Raw genomic sequence first — 12,423 nt, forward strand, 5'->3', positions numbered from 1 at the left:
GGGGGGCGGGGAGAAAGGCCTTGCTCTTGTTCATAAAGGTTGCTAAGCAACAGGTCCTGGAATCAGAAGCATTGTGTACATCAGATAAAGAAAAAAAGGCAGAGGGGCAAAAGAGTTTCAAAGAATAACCGATATCCAGCACAGGCTTCAGAGAGCGTGTTGACCTGCTCACAAGGAAATGTGAATAGGATCGTGCTCTAAAGCCCACCATGTTCAATGGCGCTGTGGGTTTCTTTGTCGCTGACTCCCCGTTTTACCACCTCCTCAGGTATAGTGTCTTCCACTCCCAGCAGGTAGTTAATTTGGAGTTGCCACTGCTCCTAGCTCCCTACTCACTATCACCAGTTTGGATTGGGCTTCCCACTTTAGCCCCCAAGGCAGGAGCGGAGGAATGTCTGGCTTATGGGTTGCTTTGGGCCCACATCCTGCCATCCTGTCCCTTCTCACACAGCAACTAAGCATAGGGGGAACATTTCCCATTGGATAGCTGGCATAGCTCAGTTGATGGGAGCATGAGACTCTTAAGCTCAGGGTTGTGGGTTTGAGTTCCACGCTGGACTAGATGACCCTTGGGGAACCTTCCAGCTCTATGATAACAGTAAAAGGTAAAGGCAAAGGGACCCCTGACCATTAGGTCCAGTCACGACCAACTCTGGGGTTGCGGCGCTCATCTCGCTTTACTGGCCGAGGGAGCTGGCGTACAGCTTCCGGGTCATGTGGCCAGCATAACTAAGCCACTTCTGGAGAACCAGAGCAGTGCACAGAAACACCGTTTACCTTCCCACCGGAGTGGTACCTATTTATCTACTTGCACTTTGACATGCTTTCGAACTGCTAGGTGGGCAGGAGCAGAGACCGAGCAATGGGAGCTCACCCCATCGCGGGGATTCGAATCACCGACCTTCTGATTGGCAAGTCCTAGGCTCTGTGGTTTAACAGTAGGAGCTTCCAATTTGCTGGAGGTTTATTTTCCCAGCAGCTGTGGAAAAATATGATGAATGAATACTCCCTTTTGCTGTGTGGGATGTTGGGGGGTTAGAGGGAGTACGTGTGAGACAAAGTGGGGGGCAGGGAGGGAGTATGTGTGAAAGATAAAAAGTGTTGGTGGTGATTTTGACACCTTCACTATCCCTAGTCTTCCTTCCCTCCACCAAATAGCGGCTTCTCAGACACTGGATGAAAGGCAGCACACAACTTTGGTTTTACTAAACCATCCTTTTCCATCCAGTCCCAAAAGGAAAGAAAAAAATGGCTTGCTTTTCAACAGATATTATCTGGTTACATTTTCACAAAGGTGTTCTACTGTACCACTACTGTAAAAAAATAAAAATAAACGAACCAAACATTTAATAATATGGTTGTGCTTTTGGGGTTTTTTTGAGAATGGCCTTGTTTATTTTAGTACAGCATGGAAAACAAGAGTACGAAATGAAAATAAACACGCAAAGCAAGATGGGAAGTGAAAGAACACGAGCAAAGGATTAGAAAGGAAGAGAGTGTATGTGGCAGCACTACAGAAATAAGGAAGCAATACGCAGGAGGGCTAGACGTATTAAAGGCTACCCCAGCTTGTGTTACAGGAAGTAATGGATTTAGAAAGGTCCAGTGTAGATTAGATATAACCGGGTGTGGAGGGAGAGGAACTTCCTTATAAGAGCAACACTGACAATATAACAGCCAAACAATGGATCGTTCAAGCTCCTGAACTTGAAGGAGAATAATGAGTTTTTATGTATGCAGTGCAGTAGCTAGCAGTTAACTATCAGGAAAATCATGTGCTTTAGAGCTTGTTATTTTATCCCAGTTGAAGATCATCACTAGCTTGCATTGTTTGAGGTTCTTCTCCATGGTCTTTGTACTAAGTCTCCTTTTTTATAACTAATCTGAGGCACTGAAGCCTTGGTCCTTGGCACTAAAATACATCAGCAGGAACGACAGTAATATTAGTCTGAAGAATCAGGGTCAGCATGCATGCAGCATAAGTAGACTGATCTTATGCATGCTTACCCCACAGGAGCAACCTTTGCTATCAGTGAGGCACGTTCTCAAATATACAGGTATAGGATTGCAACCTAAGCATGAATGAAGACCCACATGTTCACCCTCATGACACAAATGGACCCCGTGCATGCCATCTGGGGCAGAAGGAATTGAGGTTCATGGGTTTGCAGCACACTGGTGCAACAGTAGTTATGCATCATCATGCTGCTGTAACAGATCTTAGGGTGAAACTCAAGGACTAACATGGTTGTACAATAAGTTGGCTTGCAAAAAGCATTATGTCCCTGTTATGCACACAAAGATTCGCCATGCTCTTTTAATCCATATTATCTCTAATTGCTGTATAAACAGAATTAAGGACTTCTAAATTAAACTTATTAAAAATAAACCAATGTCTAATTCACTCTTACCCTTTTATTGGTACATTATAATCAATAAAATTCAAGCAGTTGGAAGTTTCGACCAATGAAGATGATTGGGCAAGTGCTGATGACTGAGGCAAATATTAAGACATGACTGTGCTCACTGCTGATATTCTCTCTTGCATCCCCTGCAGATTAGAAAGAAATTTGAACTGACAGTAAAGCACTTGTGTACCATTACAACTGCATACCTTTAAACATGCTGTAAATAAAAAGGATAGACTTCCATTTACAGAACATTTTTGTTACCAGGTAAAAATGTGCAGATTCACTGAAATAGAACAATTTATGCCTTAGAAAACTGTAATGTACAGGTAATTGGTGAAAATCAGGTCATGTACAAAGGTGAATGTTAAGATCTTTCTTTAAAAGCTTTGAGCAATAGGTCTGCAGCCAGCCCTGGAGAGAGAATTCCACTGACAACCTTTTCTTCCAGAAGTGGAATCTGATCTCTCACTGCCAAGTGACTCCGGAAATGATCCAGCATGCTTTCTTGGATTACATTCCACATCCACACTTTTTGCTGTCTCCTTCGCTTGGTCATCAACTCGCTGCTTGTAAGCATGAGGTCTCGGAATTCTGTCATCTTATCCCATATGTCAGAGATGCCTTCTCCAGTTTTGGCAGAGATTCGTATTACCTATCAGATTGAGAAGGTTTTTTTCAAGATGCAGGACAAATTAAGGCTATTAGTATTGACCTAAACATTAGTCCTCAGTAACTTATATTCTATAAAACCAGATTCAAACTGCAACAGGCAAGAGCTGCCTTTAAACAAAGAACCTGAAAATCCAAAACTGAATGTTGTACATCTAAGCAAGTTTTTATGCTAAAGCACTAATCTTGAGCAGGCCAATGTAGACAAGCTAGTTAACCGATAGAGTAGCTTTGTATGGTCCAACACCAAGAAAGTTATGAGCTACATTTGGATCCAAAACAGGGCTTTAAAGGTCAGCACCAACACTCTGAATTGTGCTTGGAAACGTACTAAGAGCCAATGGAGATCTTTTAGGACCGGTGTTATATGGTCCCGGCGGCTGCTCCCAGTCACCAGTCTAGCTGCCACATTCTGGATTAGTTGTAGTTTCCAAGTAACCTTCAAAGACATTATCCCTTTGCCTTTTGAAGTAACCTTTCAAAAAGCACATCTCCCAAAACTGAACCTTGGAGGGCTCAACTTTCTACATCCCTTCATTGTGAGAATTGTCCTCTGTTCCTGCTCTCTGCTTCTCCTTACTTAGCCAGTTCCTGATGAACAGAAGAACCTCTTACTGCATGACTGCTAAGCTTACATAGGTGCCTTTGTTGCAGTACCAAATGTGGAAGAAAACTTTGGTACTTGAAGAACCAGGCAGTTTAAGCTAGTACTGTGCCTAGTGTAGTAATTTCTATAGCATTATCTTTCCTCACCTGTGTCTCATATTTTTTCCTGGCTGAAAAGAAGAGGAAAGGATTATTTTGGATGTACCAACCTTTGGGCTCCAAACCTTTGAGCGCTTACGGAGTAATTTCAGAGCACTGACGTATTCTGCTTGAATTCTCCGTGCCGGTACAACTAGATCTCCGTCAGCTTTGGTTACAGCAACAAGATCAGCCATCTCAATTATACCTCGCTTGATACCCTGAACAGAACAAGAAAGTAACAGAAATCTCAGACACACTGTCTATAACCAATTAACATCTCCCTCAAATACCCAAAGATCATTTTTAAAACAGAACAACTAGACTTTTAATTGCCATTTCCAGTAACACCCTGAGGACTAGATAAATGAAGAGGGGCAGAAAGAGCCTTCTCAAGCTTTTAAAAGGATTCCCTGATTGTTTAGGCCACTAAGTTCACATGTCTAATATGAAACATTCACACATCCAGGTGTATATAAACATCTGATGGTAAAAGAATTAATTCTAATGCATGCTAGCAAAGGTTTCCAAAAGCAGAAGTAGAGTTATCATTTTAAAGCCATTATAGGCTTTCAACCTTGCCAGACAGAAATAGCTCTTAGCCCGAGTTGCACTCCTATAAAATGAGATCAAGAGTTTCATGTCTTTGCAGGTTTGTTCATAGGACAAGCAAAATAAAATTGGAAAGCACTCTGTCTCCTAAGCATACACAAAAGCATTACAGTGGAACCTCAGGTTAAGAACTTAATTCGTTCTGGAGGTCAGTTCTTAACCTGAAACTGTTCTTAACCTGAGGTACCACTTTAGCTAATGAGGCCTCCTGCTGCTGCCGCGCCGCCACCGTGCGATTTCTGTTCTCATCCTGAAGCAAAGTTCTTAACCCGAGGTACTATTTCTGGGTTAGCAGAGTTTGTAACCTGAAGCGTCTGTAACCTGAAGCGTCTGTAACCCGAGGTACCACTGTAATAAAAATAATGAACTATTGCCCATTCGTATTATAACAGCTTTTTAGGAGACATAAGGATTGTTAGCAAAAACCGGCAATGTCAAAATTAAAAAATGTTTCATTGGTCAGTTCTGGTAGCTCAGGATGACTCAGGAAGACCTCCTACAGTTATGGTCTATATGAAGTTCAGACTTCTGCCAAATGTAGCATTATTACCTGCAGCTCGTCACCTCCTGCTGGTGGCAGTAGCAATACAAACATATCAACCATATCAGCAACAGCAAACTCCGACTGACCCACACCTGAGGATCAAGAGCAGAAATTGACCAGTCACTTTGGAGATACAATGACAAATAATAATAACAATACCAGGGTACGACCCTACCAGAGGATGGAAGGAGGGAACCTGAGAGACTTCAACAACTGAGGGTTATGAGAGTAGCAGTAAAACAAATGTGTGCATACACATCCTAAAAGTTCAAGCAAATTAAGGAATGGGAATAAGTCAATCCACATTATGGAGCTGGGCTGTATTAAATCCCTTCTTGCCTAGGCCGAGTAATTATCGTCCCCTGGGGGATATTCTTCCTGGAGAGTTGTACATACAGGCTCAGTTGCACTGCACTGTATTGATGGAGAACCATGGTTGCAGTTTTTCTAGCAATATTTTATCAAAGGGGTGAGGAACCTCTGACCCACATACCTAATTAGGCCTGCCAGGCCTCCCCATTTGCCCTCTAAGGCAATTTCAGCCAAGCCACACCGACCTGCCCTACACCTGACACAATATACGACGTCAGGTGTGAGGCAGGTAAAAGTGGGGTTGGATAAAAGGGGGTTTGCAGGGACTGCTAATCAGTGATACCTGAAAAGCCCTTTGCGCAGCTTTTCTCAAGTGCCAACTATCAGCTGATTATCAGCTGGTGCTTGAAATGATCACCTGATGACATTGCGATACCACCCAGTTGTCAAAATTGGCCTGCAATGTGTGAAGATGAGGATATGACCCACTGACCAGATTCAGCTCACCACCCATTTTATCACAAAGTAGCACTGATTCCGCTGCACCTACAACTTGGGTTGTCTCTCTCTTCTTGGCTCAGCAGGCCACAATGCAAAGCAGAACTACCGAGCTGTGTCACCATGGAAGAAGCCATGCTGCAGGCTGCATAGAATGGAATGACATTTCACTGACCTACTGTTTCTACAAGAACTATGTCATAGCCTCCTCCTTCACACAGCAGAATGGCTTCATTTGTGGTCCGCGTTACGCCTCCTAGCGTTCCTCTGGTTGGAGAGGGCCTGATGTAAGCATTCATATCTCTCGACAACTCGGTCATTCTCGTCTTATCACCCAAGAGTGAGCCTGAAGCATTGAACAAAAGAAAGAAAAGGGGGGAAGAGTTTCATAACAGTCTAGCCATTCAAAACCTTTACCTATGTCTCCATTAATGCAGACTTATTCTTTGATGAGAACTAGGCTGCAGAGAACAGTCCTTCAAAGAGAACTATTGTGTGCTAAGTTCTTCCACCCAGTTTTGGGTGATTCCCCCCCTCCCAGGGGCGCTTGTACCACATTGCAGACTGTCCACAAAGCGCCCCCCTCCAGCCCTTCTTTTGTAGGAGAGCAGGAAGCTGCAGGGGGGAGGGATTGGAAAGTTTTCTTCTGTTAACTTCCTTCCGTTCATGGTCTTTAGAATAAAAGCCAGCATCCATAATACTGTCAATTAATCTTATGTCTGCTTTCCAACTTCGTTACGACTGCTGCTGAGCTTTCAAGATGAGGCAAGTCACATAATTAAAGAACAGCCAGTAACTGACAGAGCAAAACAACCCACTCAGGTGTAAAGCCCCACCATTTTCCATAGCGCTTTCACCCAGGTAAGCCTACACAGGCTTGCTGCCCAATCTATGTCCCTACAACTGGCAAGGAAAGAAGCATGAGTGATAAGTAATGCATTCACACATACTCACCACCACTGGTGCTAGAGGATGGGTCCACTGCCAAGACAGACACTTTGTGTCCTCTTTCAGTGAGCATTTTCCCAAAGCATTCAATAAATGTTGATTTCCCAGCACCAGGAGGTCCAGACAATCCTAAGTAGGAATATAAAGATCCTTTGTTCTAACGTGCAATCACAACTCTGAGTGCAAGTCTGTCTCCTTACTATGAAAATTGCCTAATAATAATAATAATTTATTATTTATACCCTGCCCATCTGGCTAGGTTTCCCCAGCCACTCTGGGCAGCTCCCAACAGATAAAAACAGAATAAAACATCAAATATTAAAAACTTCCCTAAACAGGCCTACCTTCTGAAGTCTTCCAAAAGTGAGATAGTTGTTTATTTCCTTGACATCTGATGGGAGGGCACTTCACAGGGCGGGCACTACCACCAAGAAGGCCCTCTGCCTGGTTCCCTGTAACCTCACTTCTCACAGTGAGGGAACCGCCAGAAGGCCCTCTGAGCTGGACCTCAGTGTCCGGGCAGAATGTTAGGGGTGGAGACGCACCTTCAGGTATACTGGACCGAGGCCGTTTAGGGCTTTAAAGGTCAGCACCAACACTTTGAATTGTGCTTGGAAACGTACTGGGAGCCAATGTAGGTCTTTCAGGAGACTGCTCCCAGTCAGCAGTCTAGCTGCCGCATTTTGGATTAGTTGTTCCTTCAATAGGCAATGAGCAAGGGAGGAGTCTTCACTGTGGTGGCACCTCCTTCCCTCAAACTTAGGCAGGCACCATTATTGTTGAGAGACTGGCAACTCCTGAGGCCTCTATGGACATCTTATTCCAGTATGGGATTTAATTTATTCATTTCCAACTTCAGTTGCATGTAGCTTGTATTGTATTACATTATGCTTTTATTATTGTACTTGGCTTTTAAAAATGTTGTACACCACGTTGAGACTGATGTGAAAGGTAGTATAAGAATGTCCCAACACATAAAATAAAAATCCTGAAAAGAAACCTTCCTATACCCAGATAATGTACCAAATGGATACCAATAATATCTGCTTCACTCTTAATTCTTGAGCAAAACTCTTCCCTCCAAAGCTATAATTTTTTTCATAATTTTGTTATTGGACAACATACATGTCATGGTTCACTTTTTAAAGAAAATTCACATTCCACATGGTAACTTCCATCTCTAGAAGGAATCACTTAACTCTTCCCATAGCAGCCCATCTTCTGGTTTGTTGACTATTTTTCCTAACCTACAAGAAAGGAATGTCATATACAAGCATGTTTCTTACCGGTTAAGTAAATTATTTTGCTCCAATTAAAAACAACAGCTGATGCACTGTGCTGGCAGAATATTCATAAGAAAATAAGACAGTTCATAGGGAGCAATTTTAGTGGCACGTTAAAAGTAATGGGACTTTGGGGATGACATTCACTGAACTAAACATATTCCATAGGGGACAAGCTTTATAACAGAGGCATTCAGCAATGCATAGTTAGTGTGACATATCACAACCAATCATAAGCTAATAGGTTAGAATTCCTTTTAATTTTAGAATTAATTAAACTGTATTTCTTTAACAACTGACAAGTGAAGACACATTAAATCATCAAAACAGCGATAACTGCACAAACAAAAGAGAACTGACCCACTCTAAAGGCTAGTGGCTTTCCTTTATTTAACTGTTCTTGTTCTCTGTGGTAGGATAGTACCTTCTGAAGGAGCACCTGTGCAATCTCCTTCTTCCTGCTGTGTGTGGATTCTACGAGAGTAATGGCTTCTGCCAGGCAGGCCCTGTGTCCTTGAATTAATCCATTGTACAATTTGTCTAGAAGTCTCTTTTCCTGGTCAGAGAGCTCTCGTGTCTGATGTTCCAACACTGCTGGATAACAGAGACCAGAGTTCAAGCCCTTTGAAGATATCATCCTCCTTGAACAACACCGTTGTAATGAATTCAGCTGCTGGACACATGAAAAAGCAGATCCAGGGCTGGACCTCCAGCAGAAACTGTCAAGACTATTAGGAAACCTTCTCTGAAGAAAACAGAGTGGAAATCGCAGCAGCAGTGATGATCCATTCATTTTGTCTTGATTCAGAGAAATCCGTTTTTTGGAAGCCTAATGGGAGAAGAAAAATGCTTGGTACTTCCACATTTTTAAAGGCTTCATGAAGTGTATTTGAAGCAGCGAAGAGGTACATAGGGAAAGGGTTCGACACCCCCTTGGCTTCTAATTCCACATAATATACTTAGACCCTTAAAGAAGACAAATATCAGGAAAACCTTAGTGGCAGAGATTTCAATTTTATAACAGTCTTGCCTGGCAGCCGTAGGTGAGAAGGAATTTCATGCAGAGGAGTGTGCAGAATCGCATGCAGGCAAGTGGGTAGGTTGGCAGAAGAGCACTTTGTCCCTTCTCTGTGCCCAGCAAACACAGTAGGCTGCTAGAGGAGAGAATGAGTTCACCTTCCTCTTATGCCAGCCCCCAGTAGGCTAGCAATTTTTGAGTTTATTTACTAGGCTGTTTTATAATGGTTAAGTTTTTACTTACAATTTCTATGAACCTAATACACACTCTGTGAACTTCACCTCCCCACATCCAGCACTTACTCTCAACCTGCAGATTTTCCAAATCATACAGACAAATTCTCCCTCAATTACTGAACTGCTAGCAACTGAGGACAAAACTAAATGAAACCCGGTTCTCTAAACTGAACATAAGCAAACAAAACAAAAACAAATTGCAGAACGGTAGGAAATGACAAATTAAGTTCTCCACAACATTCCCTGGTAAAGGAACCACAGGTTATTGCCCCTGTTGAGGTGAACTTTAAACTGAAAGTTAATGTACTCTCCATTTGAACAACCCTAACACTCTGGTTGGCCACTCTGAGAAACAGGATACTCAATTAGAGAGGCCTTTAGTCTAATTCAGCAGGGCACTTTATGTTCTCAGAATGACCAACCTGCACACCCATGTTATCTGAACTTAATGGATGCTTCCTATTACATTGTGATATTTGAATTTCTACAATAAAACAGTACTCTTGTGTACACAGAGGGCTCTCTTCCATATTCAGGTATTGTGGGTTTATGTATTAGTCCCACCTCCCTACTCCTATTGATTCTCATATTCCAATGTAGTACTGTAATAGTACAGTAATTCTTTTTATTTACCACTCAGAAAATGTTTTAGGTCAAAATGCTTACTTGGAAGTAGGCTCTACTGAAATCAAGGGAACATTGCTGAATCAACACTTATCAGAATTCTAAAACAGACTAAACATTCTAACATACGCAGACACTTATCTTATATTACAAGGCAATCTGACGCACAACACTGACGGTGGTAATTGTTTTTTTGAAAGAAAAGTACAGATTAGTAAGGGCTTTATCAGTTAACCACACTTCTATCCGGCAACATAGACAACTTAAACTTTCTTCTATAACCTACTGTGAGAGATAAAACCAACAGTAGACTAAAATCCACATTTAAGCATTCCAGTTAAATGATATGCTACCTTCTGAAGTGAAGGAGCCGAGTGACCTTTTAAAAAAACAAACAAAACCTAGGCCCCAAGTAACATTGTTACAGTCCAGCAATATTATAGTTTAATTCTCCGGGGGGGGGGGTGAGAGAAGGGGAGGAGACCATCTCTCATATATGTTCTCTCAAATTATGTCACGCTGAACACTTAAATACAGATAACTGGTAATTTTTAGCTGCATATACTTCCAAGAGCACAACCCTTGTCATGTTTATTTGGGCTTCCGTGGGGCTTAACCCCCATGTAAGTGTGCACAGGGTCGCCTCTCAAACCACTGCAAAACCTGTACCCCCCACCATCCTGCACTGGTTTTATTGGTACTTAAGATGGTTTGCGTTTAAGCACCGTGAAAGGACAGAGACCTGTTTCTAAATAGGCAACGCAAATACAACCCCGCCGGGGTCCACCAAACTGGCGGTCCACGAAACCCAGGCGGACGCGGGTCGACTAGCAAACACGCTCCTTCCCGCCCCCCCCCCCCCCGCCCGCACCACAACAAGGAAATGACCCCGCTGCTCCGAACCTTTTCACATCCGGGATACGCCAGAGGACGCAAAGCAGCACGCAACTTGAACCGCAACCTCCTCCAGCCTTGACCCCGCCCTGGCCAGCTGCTCCGTGACTATGTCTGCCAAATGCGCCTGCGTAGAAACCGGGCAGCTGCGGAGGCGGGGCTGGGGCGTTGCAAGGGAAACTGGAGCTGCTTCCACGCAGGCGCAGTCGGAGGCAGCCATGTCCGTTGGAGTTTGAAAAAAAGTTTTAGACGGCGGTTGTTGTGTCTGCGGAGAGACCTGAATCTGTCTCTTTCTTACAGCGGGGGCAAAGGCAGTCCTTTCACCTCCTCGCGCAAAGGGTGAAAGCAAAGATCCTTTATTTTGGTGTGTGTGTGTTTTAATTGCCTTGCAAGTATTTGCTTATTTCATAACGCTTATATATTCCTTGGTTTTTGAATAAATACATAAAATGCTGTCAAAGCGGTTCTTCGGGAGGGACAGAAGCGTCCTTCAGCCTCGTAAGAATACCGATCCCTTGTTGTAGGGAGGGTGAAATTCGAGATATTTATGCCCATTTTTCATGAGAAGGACATAGAGTGGCTTACAACAATCCTGCAGAGTAGACCAGTGTTGCTATCCACCCCAGCGCCCAGCCAAGCGGGGTCGTCTGGAGCGTCTCCACCCCCATCATCCAGCCCAGACACTGAGATCCAGCACTGAGGGCCTTCTGGCGGTTCCCTCCCTGCGAGAAGTGAGGTTCCGGGGAACCAGGCAGAGGGCCTTCTTGGTGGTGGCGCCCTGTTTAGGGAAGTTTTTAATGTTTGATGCTGTATTTTTGATATTTGGTTGGAAGCTGCCCAGAGTGGCTGGGGAGAACCAGTCAGATGGGCGGGGTATAAATAATAAATTATTATTATATTGCATCTATTAAAAAACTGCTCAGAAGAAAGCTGCCCTGAGTTCAGTGGGACTTACTCCCAGGTAAGGGTGTGGGGGGCTATAGCAGTGGTTTTCAGCCAGTGTGCCATGGCCTCTGTACCTCTTTGCTTCCCTCCCTTCCTCTGATGTTCTCTCGCATCTCTGCCTCCCAAAGGCTTGCAAAGCTGTTTGTTGCAGCAGCCCTGGCTACCAGCTCCGCAGGCGAATGGTGCCTCGGGCTTGCCAGGGGGTGCTGGTTGCCAGCAGAGGCTGCCTCAGAGTAAGCAAGTGGGTGAGGGAGCCCAGCCAGCCAGTCCACCAGCCCTTGCTGTTGGCAATGGACCGAGAAGTGGGAGGCCAGGAAGGCAAGCAGGCACCATGCTGGCCTTTCTTGTGCTTGCCGTGTGCAATGCCTGCCCAGAAGCTGAGTGGCCCCATGCAGGCCCAAAAGCGCCCAAGGTAAGGTGCTGTCCTCACGTTTGGCCATTGGGCCACTAAAGTTGGGGGCATCCTCTTCCCAGGCCCCTGTGGGGCAGTGTGAGGATGCACCCCTCTCTTTAGAGGCAGCTCAGAGACCAGGGGCAGCAGCAGCGGCTGCCCAGAGGACTCACAAGTAGAGGGGAGAGGCCAGGAGGCTGAGGGAACACTCAAGAGAGTTTGTTCAAAAAATGGTGAGAGGCTGCCAACTCTGCAGGCAAGGGGTGACATAACTGGGTTCATGAGCCCCACAGG

The 12,423-nt window shown here is 44.3% G+C and overlaps 1 protein-coding gene across 3 annotated transcripts; it reads right to left on the reverse strand.

Annotated features, from left to right (window-relative positions):
* Positions 1-2,395: 2,395 nt before the first annotated feature.
* Positions 2,396-10,924, reverse strand: MMAA (metabolism of cobalamin associated A). Of its 3 annotated transcripts, none has more exons than XM_081022022.1 (7): positions 10,803-10,924; positions 8,382-8,850; positions 6,745-6,867; positions 5,966-6,136; positions 4,987-5,072; positions 3,896-4,045; positions 2,396-3,063 (listed from the first exon to the last, which is right to left on the reverse strand). In XM_081022022.1, exons 2-7 carry the CDS (start codon positions 8,812-8,814, stop codon positions 2,776-2,778), a joined length of 1,251 nt encoding a protein of 416 aa, XP_080878148.1. In that variant the 5' UTR covers positions 8,815-8,850; positions 10,803-10,924; the 3' UTR covers positions 2,396-2,775. The 3 variants fall into 3 exon arrangements, with proteins under 3 accessions (XP_080878148.1, XP_080878149.1, XP_080878147.1); XM_081022023.1 differs by lacking the exon at positions 10,803-10,924 and adding an exon at positions 10,642-10,768; XM_081022021.1 differs by lacking the exon at positions 10,803-10,924 and adding an exon at positions 9,283-10,616.
* Positions 10,925-12,423: the final 1,499 nt, after the last annotated feature.

Source organism: Podarcis pityusensis (assembly GCF_964106645.2).
Source record: "Podarcis pityusensis genome assembly, chromosome: 9".
NCBI classification, from domain to species: Eukaryota; Metazoa; Chordata; class Lepidosauria; order Squamata; family Lacertidae; genus Podarcis; species Podarcis pityusensis.